This window comes from Orycteropus afer, unplaced genomic scaffold (assembly GCF_000298275.1).
Source record: "Orycteropus afer afer isolate SDZICR_OR568_19922 unplaced genomic scaffold, OryAfe1.0 scaffold00037, whole genome shotgun sequence".
Classification (NCBI taxonomy): domain Eukaryota; kingdom Metazoa; phylum Chordata; class Mammalia; order Tubulidentata; family Orycteropodidae; genus Orycteropus; species Orycteropus afer.
The window spans coordinates 15,924,490-15,934,207 of NW_006921624.1; the positions used below are offsets into that span (position 1 = coordinate 15,924,490).

A 9,718-nucleotide genomic window follows, 5' to 3' on the forward strand; every position below is an offset into this window, starting at 1 on the left:
ACAGGAAAGAAAGAAAAGACCAAAATGGATGTCAGAAGAGATTCTGAAACTTGCTGCAGACCATAGCGTGGCTAAAGTGTGAATGTAAAAAATGATGAAGTAAAAGAACTGAATGGAAGATTTCAAAGGGCAGCTGGAGAAGACAAAGTATTACAATAAAATGTGCAAAGATGTGGATTTAGAAAACGAAAGGAAAGAGTGCTCAGCATTTCTCAAGCTGAAAGAAATGAAAAAAATTCAAGCCTCGAGTTGCAATATTGAAAGATTCTGTGGGCAAAATATTGAACGATGCTGGAAGTATCAGAAGAAGATGAAAGAAATGCACAGAATCACTGCACCAGAAAGAATTGGTTGATGTCCAACCATTTCAGGATGTGGCATATGATCAAGAGCCAGTGGTGCTGAAGGAAGGCATCCAAGCTGCACTGAGATGTTTCAGTAAACAGATGTAGTGCTGGAAGTGCTCACTCATTTATGCCATGAATTTTGGAAGACAGCTACCTAGCCAACCAACTGGAAGAGATCCATTCCAAAGAAAAGTGATCCAACAGAATGCAGACATTAGCACTAATATCATATACAAGGGAGCTCTTGTGACACGGTGCCTGAGGCATTTGACTGCTAACCAGAAGGTTGGCAGTTCAAACCCACCAGCCATTCCTCAGAAGGAAGGTTGGGCAATCTACTTTCATAGTGAGACTGCCTCGGAAACCCAAGAAGGGGTCGCTGTGAGTCAGATCCAGCTCCACAGCAGTGAGTTTGCTTTTTTTTTATTATTTATTAAATCACATACAAGTAAAGTTTTTTTTAACATAATTCAAAAACGGTTGCAGCATTACATAGAGAACTTCCAGAAATTCAAGTTGAATTCAGAAGAGGATGTAGAATGACGGGCATCATTGCTAACGTCATATGGTTCTTGGTTGAAAGCAAAGAATACTGGATAAATGTTTACCAGTTTTTTTGACTCTGCAGAGCCATTTGACTGTGTGGATCATAGCAAATTAATGGATACCATTTTGAAGAACACTTAATTGTCCTTGTGCGGAACCTGAACATAGACCAAGAGGCATTCTTTTCTTTTTATTATTTTTTTTAATTTTTTTTTTTTTTTTTGTGATTTGGGTGAAGATTTACAGAGCAAATTCACTTTCCATACAGCAGTTCACATATACTTTGTCTCGTGTCATTGACCACAGTTTACCACAATGCAACAGTTCCCCTCCCACTTCCTCCCCATAGTTACCTCTTCCCAGTGTCCATCCCTCCATACACTCCTGTTCCCTGAGCTGTCTCCCTGTGCATAAACAGCCCTTCTTTCTCTCATGATTGTTCTCTCCAAAGAATGTATCGACTTGAGGTAGATGTTCAACTCATATGCCTGTATTTTGTTTGGCTGGAAACCACAGGTGTGGGTTCAGTTCCAGACCTGAAGGGTACCTAGGGGCCATAGTCTCAGTGGTTCCACCAGACTTTGTCGGACCAGCAAACCTGGTCCCCACCATTTTTTTTTTCTCCAAATGATTTTGAGTTTTGTTCCACATTATTCTCCCTCTCTATCCAGAATCTCCTACATAGATCCCCTTCCAAGTGGATGACAGTGGTAGCTGGGCACCATCTAGTTCTTCTGTTCTCATAGTTGTATAGGTTGCAGATCGGATGGTGTACCAGTTGCTAGGACTAATTGTTTCCATGAATTTTTGTTTTCATTCTTCTTTGCTCTGGACGAGGAGAGACCCATCGTTGCATCTAGATGGCAGCTTGCTAGCTTTTAAGATCCCAGTCACTACTCGAAGAGGCATTCTTTAGAGCAAGGTGATATTGTGTTGTTTAAAATCAGGAAGGGTGTGGGTTAGGTGTCCTTTCACCATATTACTCAATCTGTATGCTAAGCAAATAATCCCAGAAGCTGGACTATATGAGAAAGAAAGTGGCATTGGAATTGGAGGCAGACTCATTAACAACCTGTGATATGCAGATGACACAGCTTTGCTTGCTGAAGGAAGAGAAGAGTTGAAGCATTTATTGCTGAAGATCAAAGACTACAGCCTTCAGTATGGATTACACCTCAGCATAAACGTAAATTCTCACAACTGGACCAATAAACAATGTCATGATAAATGGAGAAAAGATCGAAATTGTCAGGGATTTAATTTTACTTGGGTCCACAATCAGTGCCCGTAGCAGCAGTAGTCAGAAAATCAAACAGCATATTATATTGTGCAAATCAGTTATAAAAGACTTCTTTAAAGTGTTAAAAAGCAAAGGTGTCACTTTAAGGACTAAGGTGTGCCTGACCAAAGCCATAGTATTTTCAGTTGTCTCATGTGCGTGCAAAAGCTGGACAGTGACTAAGGAAGAGAGAAGAATTAATGCATTTGAATTGTGCTGTTGGTGAAGAATACTGAAAATACCATAGACTGCCAGAAGAATGAACAGATGTTTCTTGGAAGAAGTAAAGCCAGAATGCTCCTTAGAAGGGAGTATGGCAAGACTTCGTCTCACGTGCTTTGGACATGTTATTGGAAGAGATCAGTCTTTGGAGAAGGCCATCATGCTAGGGAAGGTAGGGGTCAGTGAAGAAGACGCTCCCTCAGTGAGATGGATTGGCGCAGTGGCTGCAACAGTGGGCTCAGACAAAGCAATGATTGTGAGGCTGATGAAGGACTGGGCAGTGTTTGATTCTGTTGTACATGGGCTGCTGTGAGTCAGCTGACTAAGTAGCACCTCACAACAGCAACAACAACAACAACATCCTACTGTAAGCAAGGTCCCTGCCTTGTTCCTTACTCTTTATTTCTTATAGGCGAGGACTCATGGATTTCCTTTTCTTCCTCAGTGATTTATAATTCATTTATTTCCCTTCATTATTTTGTTGCTCAGATATGCACAACTTGACCAGTAGAAGCCCTTGAAGCTGGCATTTGTCTCCTTTTGACACAAACCACCATCACTCTTTAAGTTCTTTGTGCTTTGTGTCGTAACAGGCTGTTACCTGCTTGCCTTCCTTGCCCTGGGCCTGGTTTAAGTTAGATTTTTAGTTAGATGATCTTAGTGAACTATATGCTGTGTCTAGAGTACATACCCAGGAAGCATATTTCAGTTATGCTTAGAGGTGGCATGCTTTAATGCATAAAGAACTGGAAGTGAAGAAACTTGTCTTTGCTGAGTCTCTGGTATCCTGATGTGGTCTAAGCATTGTATTGTATAATGTTCTTTATGAGAACGAATTATGCAAAACTAAAGACCTTTCTTAGGAGTGAGATGAAGATGACTGCGTTTTTGAGATACTGTCTTCTGGTCTCCCACTTCTGAAATGGGTCTTCTAAACATGTCACTGGTTGTGGTAACTTACATATGGTTGACTTTTTTTTCCCCTTAAAGTAAAGAATGTGGACATAGAGCACATTTCAAGGTTCTGTTTGATGATAATTAGCAAAACGAAGCTTACTTTTAAAAACAGGTATATCATTCCCTGGAATTGAAACTTCTGCACATTTTTCTTTTAATAACATTAATTTAATTGGGGTTCTGTTTTTAAGTAATATAAAACAAGTAATGTGAACTGTATGATATTCTTTTTAGAAAATAAGACCTACTCATCTGTGAGAACAGAAGCTTTATCTGTGATAGAATTACTGCTTAAAAAACTTGAAGGTGAGTTCTTGAGAGTTATGACTGGAGGACATAAAGCTAGGCTACTTTTAGGGTTTATCTTTTAGGGTGGCTTTTTTTTTCCCCCTGCTTTTAGTCCACATATACTTTAAAAATATAAGTTGATAGACCTAGGTATGTATCAATAAGAGGAATGTGTTAAGTTAAAACCTTAAATTTTATTAAGTATTAAATTTGATGCTCTTTCAACTTATATACTGTTAACGTGTATTAAGCTATAGTTATCACACAGTGGTGAAGTTTTTGTTTCCAGCATGAATCCTGATTTATCCGGGTTAATTGTAGACAGTGGGTGGAAGTGGCTGACAGTGGCTGACCGTGAGTGGGAGTGACACTCTAGAGGTCACTGTATACGTGTACTTTAACAGTGATGCACACTGAAAAGTAGAGGTGGACGGACATTCCATCTGAGTTGGCATATCTGATAACAGCAATTTGTTTAACCTTGTTTGTTTTTTCATGTTCATATCAAGAAGCAGGGTTTTTTTTTTTAATTTTTATTGTGATTTGGGTGAAAGTTTATAAAGCAAATTCATTTTCCATACAGCAGTTTACATACACTTTATCTCAGGTCATTGATTGCAATTTCCCACAATACAATAGCTGTCTTCTCACTTCCTCCCCAGAGTTACCTCTTCCCTGTGTCCTTCCCTCCATGCACTCCTGCCCCCTGAGCTGTCTCCCTGTGCATACACAGCCCTTCTATTCTCCCATGATTGATCTCCAAGGAGTGTATCTACCTAATGTAAATGTTCAACTCCTATGCCTGTCTTTTGTTTGGCCAGAAGCCACAGGTGTGGGTTCATTTCAGACCTGAAGGGCAGCCAGAGGCCATAGTCTCAGTGGTTCCATCAGGCTCTATCAGAGCAGCAAACCTGGTCGTCCGACCCCCCTCCCTTTTTTTTTTAAATGATTCTCTAAGTTTTGTTCCACATTGTTCTCCCACTCTGTCCAGGATCTCCTGCACTGATGCCTTTCTGAGTGGTTGACAGTAGTAGCCAGGCACCATGTAGTTCTTCTGGTCTCATAGTCATATAGGTTGAGGATTGCATGTTGTACCAGTGGCTTGGACTAATTGTTTCCATGCATCTTTGATTTTCTTCATTTTTCTTTGCTCTGGATGAGGAGAGACCCATCGTTGCATCTAGACGGCTGCTTGAAAGCTTTTAAGATCCCGGTTACTACTCATCAAAGTGGGATGTGGAACGGTGTTTTTGTGTAGTGTGTTGTGCCAGTTGAGCTTGATGTCCCAAGAAACAGGTTTCTTGTAATGGTTGTGTCAATGGGAAAAGAAAACTGCTGGCGTTGTGGTCATGTGCATGCTGCTTTCACGGGAGGCCTCTCTCTCTGCCTTGGTTTTCCTTTTTCTGTCTTCAGTGCCTGGGCTGAGGATGTGGAGATGGGGGCACTTTCGCCCAGATGCTGTGTGTTTGCTCTTCTATTTCTCTGTCTCTGCTCAGTGATTGAAGCAGTGCTCTGAGGGTGCCATAAAGCAGGCTGTTTAGACTCAGTAACACCAGGCAGCTCAGAATCCCATTTTTTTCCTTATTGAAATAAAAGAAGTAAGCTCTTAGTTATAACACCAAATTCTCGCAGTTTGCCGGATATGTGCCAGTATGTTCTAGGTGAGGACAATGACTTCTTGTTACTGCTTTGCTAGAAAGTGGCAGAGCCATGTCTACAGGGTTGAGGCTCCAATGTACTTTTGACTTTCTAAAATTTTCAATATGTATCTAGTTCTCCGATTTTTTTTTTTAAAGAAAAGTCTAATAAAATGTCACCTATTTCAACTGACTTGTTGATTAAAGAATTTACTCATGTTTTCTTTTTTCTTAAACTGAGCACGTCTTAGAAAGAGGCCTTTGTGGTTGTTCAGGTGGCTTTTTTGCTGACTGTGTCCCTCCGTGCTTCACTGCAGCTCTTCTCTGTCCAGCCTGTCCTGGGGGAAGGCCACGGAGCACTCCCTGATAGGCTCTAAAGTTATTGTCAGTAGTGAGGTTTCGCAACAGCTGTTGGACCTGTGATTACATACTGAGCTAGTCTTCACTTTTGGCATAGAGTGTATGGAGGAAGAGTAGACAGGATCATGTGAGTTGTGTTTTGCTTTTTTTTTTTTTTGCTTGCTTGTTCTATAAGAATTCTTTGGTTTTTCTTTCTTTCTTTTTTTTTTTTTTTGTTCTCTTTCCCTTCAGAATCGAAACAGTGGGAAAGTTTAACATCCGAATGCCGAGCGCTCCTGATTGAGTCTCTAGCCACGATGGAGACCGACAGCAGAGCTGAGCTGCAGGAGAGAGCGTCCCTGTTGAAGAGAACACTTGAGAACCTGGAGTAAATTAGAAGGGGAAGAGATAAACAAGTGCCATGTTTCTTGGGGTTGAAATGGTGGTATTCTTTGAAAAACCAAGTGGGGAAAAGTAAAGATTAATCTGTAGCATGCATCATTCCTTGGCTGAAATAATAATAATAAAAAAAATGCCTTAAGTTTTGTTCCTCTTAGGTTTATTTGACTTGATGTTTTTCAGTTCTCTGAGCTGCGTGAGCTTGATGGAACCTTGGATGTTTGAGAGGTGGTTGTAGATGACACTGGCAGAACCGGTTGTTAAAAGGGGCATCGTTGAAGCATTTAATGGACAAAGCTGCAGAGCAGCTAAGGATGCAGCACTGCATCTAAATGAAATTAAAGTTATTTCAGGAAGGATCCTATACTTGCTTAGTTTAAACCCTTTGTTGTTGTTCATTATATTGTGTTTCCAGTGAAGGGGCTTACACAGCAGTTCAGGTTTCCATTCAGCAGTGTCCACACAAGTTGTTGAGTGACATTGGCTATATTCTCATAATGTGTGAGCGTTCTCATTATTTCCATTTTGGTGGCTCTGTTTCCATTAATCTCGTTTCCCTGCCCCCTAAACACTTTGTTTTACACCTGAAGAAATTGGACCTGTGATCACATACTGAACTAGTGTTTATTTTTGGCATAGAGTGTATGGAGGAAGAGTATAAAGGATCATGTTAGTTTTTTTTTTCCTTGCTTGTTCTTTGAAATTAAAGTTCACAAGAAGGTGTCACTTCCTTTCTGAGACCTGTGCCAAGCCAGAATCCAGGTGTTTGGCCTGTGTAGTACACTCTCTTTTACAACCTGTTGCCACCTCAGTCCTAACCTTGGTCTACTCAAGAAATTCCTGAGTTGAGGGACTTTGAGGGTGGAATAGAACAGTCCTCTGACCAGCATTAAACTGATGTGTCACCTAACCATTGTTGGGTTTTTGGAAGTCAAAGTCTGAAAATTGTTTTGTCATTTGTTTAGATGACTGATTTTTAGAAATGATTATTCAGCATTTTTACAGATTGAGAGAGAATTCAGTCTCCTTTTTAACATTTTGACAGTCCTTTTATAGGCAGATGAGGACAAAATTGCTCATTCTATCTCAGATGGCCAATTTTGCAGAAACACCAATTATAACAACCACTACAGAATTGCAGGGTGCCTTGGTTTAAACTGTTTATAATCTCAAAACTAAAGCCATCTTAAAATCTTCTACCCACTTTTATGCTGCCGGTGTCACCATATAGGAGAGAAAAGAAAGCGTTTCAGTTAGCCATCCGGGAGTTGTTGTTACTGCCTCGTCTCAGAATAACCTGTCAGCACTCCAGGTGAAGAATCGCAGCCGGATCTCTTCCCTTCTGCTCTCAGCCCTTGGCTGAGGGTGTAGGGCAAAGGGGGAGAGCAAGTGCATAGGTGTTTACGGGGAACGGAGGCCTCCGTAGCTCACCTTGGGATTCCAGAGCACAGGACTGTTCGCCATTCAACACTGATCCCTTGTTAGCATTAGCTCCAGGGTGGAAACTCCATGTTTATGATTTATGGCCCTCTTCACTGACCAATGTATTTCAAACATTTCTGACTCACCTATAGTGAAAAATAGCTTTTAATTTACATCATAGCTAGGTATGCTCGTGTGTGTGTGTGTGTGTGGAAGAGAGAGAGACAGAGAATATAAAATCTTTCACTGAAGTGTTTCATGACATACTACATACTCTCACTACCACGTGTGTTGCATTTCTCTTTCCCACTCGTTTCAAATGCAGCCCACCACCTACTGCCATTGAGTGGATTCTGACCTGCCCCATAAAGTTTCCAAGGCTGTAAATCTTTGTGGAAGCAGACTGCCTCACCTTTCTTCCTCAGCAGCTGGTGGGTTCAAACCTTTTGGTTAGCAGCTGAATGCTTTAACCACTGCCACTAGAGCTCCTTGAAATGCAGTTCAGACCCCTAACGTCTTTCCCTGACATGACTGGGTTGCTACTCAAGTTTGAAAAACCCTTGCAGATAGTACTGCAGCTTGGCTGTATATTGGTACGTTTTGAGATTGCTTCCGCTTGGAAAAGGATTTGCAAATGAAAATTTAAGTGTAGTAGGTGCTGAGATTGCTTCCGCTTGGAAAAGGATTTGCAAATGAAAATTTAAGTGTAGTAGGTGCACTTAACAACAAGGTGGTGATGTGTAGAGGGTTAAGGCATTTGGATGCTAACCAGAAGGTCAGTGGTTCAGACCCTCCAGCTGCTCCATGGGAGGAAGATGAGGCAGTCTACTTCTGGGAAGATTTACAGCCTTGGAAACCCAGTGGGAGTTGCTATGAGTCAGATTGACTTGATGGCTGTGGGTTTTAGTTTTAGCTGCTAATTACCAAAAGCGTTGTCCTCTTGGTTGATGCTGAAATAGAGCAGTTTTAGTAGCATTGTGAATTTTGAAGATTCTATCATGGACTTTCACTTGACAATGGCCTTCGGTTGACAGAAGATCAACGTTGGATGTTTTTCAGAAAGCTTATGGCTTCACAAGACTTTTTTTTTTTTTTTCCCAGATCAGTATTTTCCCCCTCCACTAAGTATCCTCTGACTTCATTTACAGTTCCTGGGACACTTTACCTAACCAAGAATGTAATGTCAGTCGGGCATTTTCAGGAAGTAAGTGTATAAGAATTGTGTTCTTGGCCCACACCAAATAGTTAACTTTTTTGTGTGCTTCTTAGACTATTTTATTGTTTAATAAATAATAATACTACTATAATAATTACTACTATAATAAGAATTTCTCTTGGTGCTGAGTGGCGCTACGACACCTGAACCTTAGTGCATGTCACTGTTGGATGCCTTGGAGTGGGTTTTGACTCATAGGGCTCCTGTGTACAACAGAACAAAACACTGCCAGTTCTGAGCCGTCCTCACAATCTTGCTGTGTTTCAGCTCATTGTTACAACCACTGTGAGAGTTGATCTTGAGGTCTTCCCCTTTTTTGCTGACCTACTTTACCAAGCATGATAGCCTTCTCAAGGGACTAGTCCTTCTTAATAACATGACCAAAGTAGATGAGACAAAGTCTAGCCCATTCTTGCATAGAAGAGAATTCCGGCTGTACTCTTCCAAGACAAATTGGTTCATTCTTCTGACAGTCCATGGTATATTCAGTCTTCTTCACCAACACACCATTCAAATGCATCAGTTCTCTGGTCTTCCTTATTCATTGTCCAGCTTTTACATGAATAGGAGGCTGTTGAATATATCTTGGCTTGAGGCAGGTGCACCTTAGTCTTCAAGGTGACATTTTTGCTCTTTAACACTCTAGAAATAGAGCTTTTGCAGCAGATTTGCCCAGTGCAGTACCTCGTTTGATTTCTTGACTGCTACTTCCATGGGCGTTGATTGTGTGAAATGAAATCTTTGACAACTTCAACCTTTTCTCCATTTATCATGATGATGCTTATTGGTCCAGTTGTGAGGATATTTGTTTTCTTCATGTTGAGGTGTAATCCATACTGAAGACTAGTCTTTGATCTTCACCAAGTAAGTACTTCAAATCATCTTCCCTTTCAGCAAGCAAGATTGTGTCATCTGCATATCTCATACTGTTAATGAGTCTTTTCCAATCCTGATGCCGCATTCTTGTTCATATAGTCCAGTTTCTTGGATTATTTGCTCAGCATAAAGATGGAATAAGTATGATAAAAGGATACAACCCTGACATAACACCTTTCCTGATTTTAAA

The 9,718-nt window shown here is 40.8% G+C and overlaps 1 protein-coding gene across 1 annotated transcript in view; it reads left to right on the plus strand.

Annotated features, from left to right (window-relative positions):
• Positions 1-6,007, plus strand: part of ECPAS (Ecm29 proteasome adaptor and scaffold) — a 105,944-nt gene extending 99,937 nt beyond the window's left edge. Inside the window, 2 exon segments of the mRNA XM_007936772.2 lie at positions 3,586-3,657; positions 5,868-6,007. Coding sequence (XP_007934963.2) covers positions 3,586-3,657; positions 5,868-6,007 — 212 coding nt within the window.
• Positions 6,008-9,718: the final 3,711 nt, after the last annotated feature.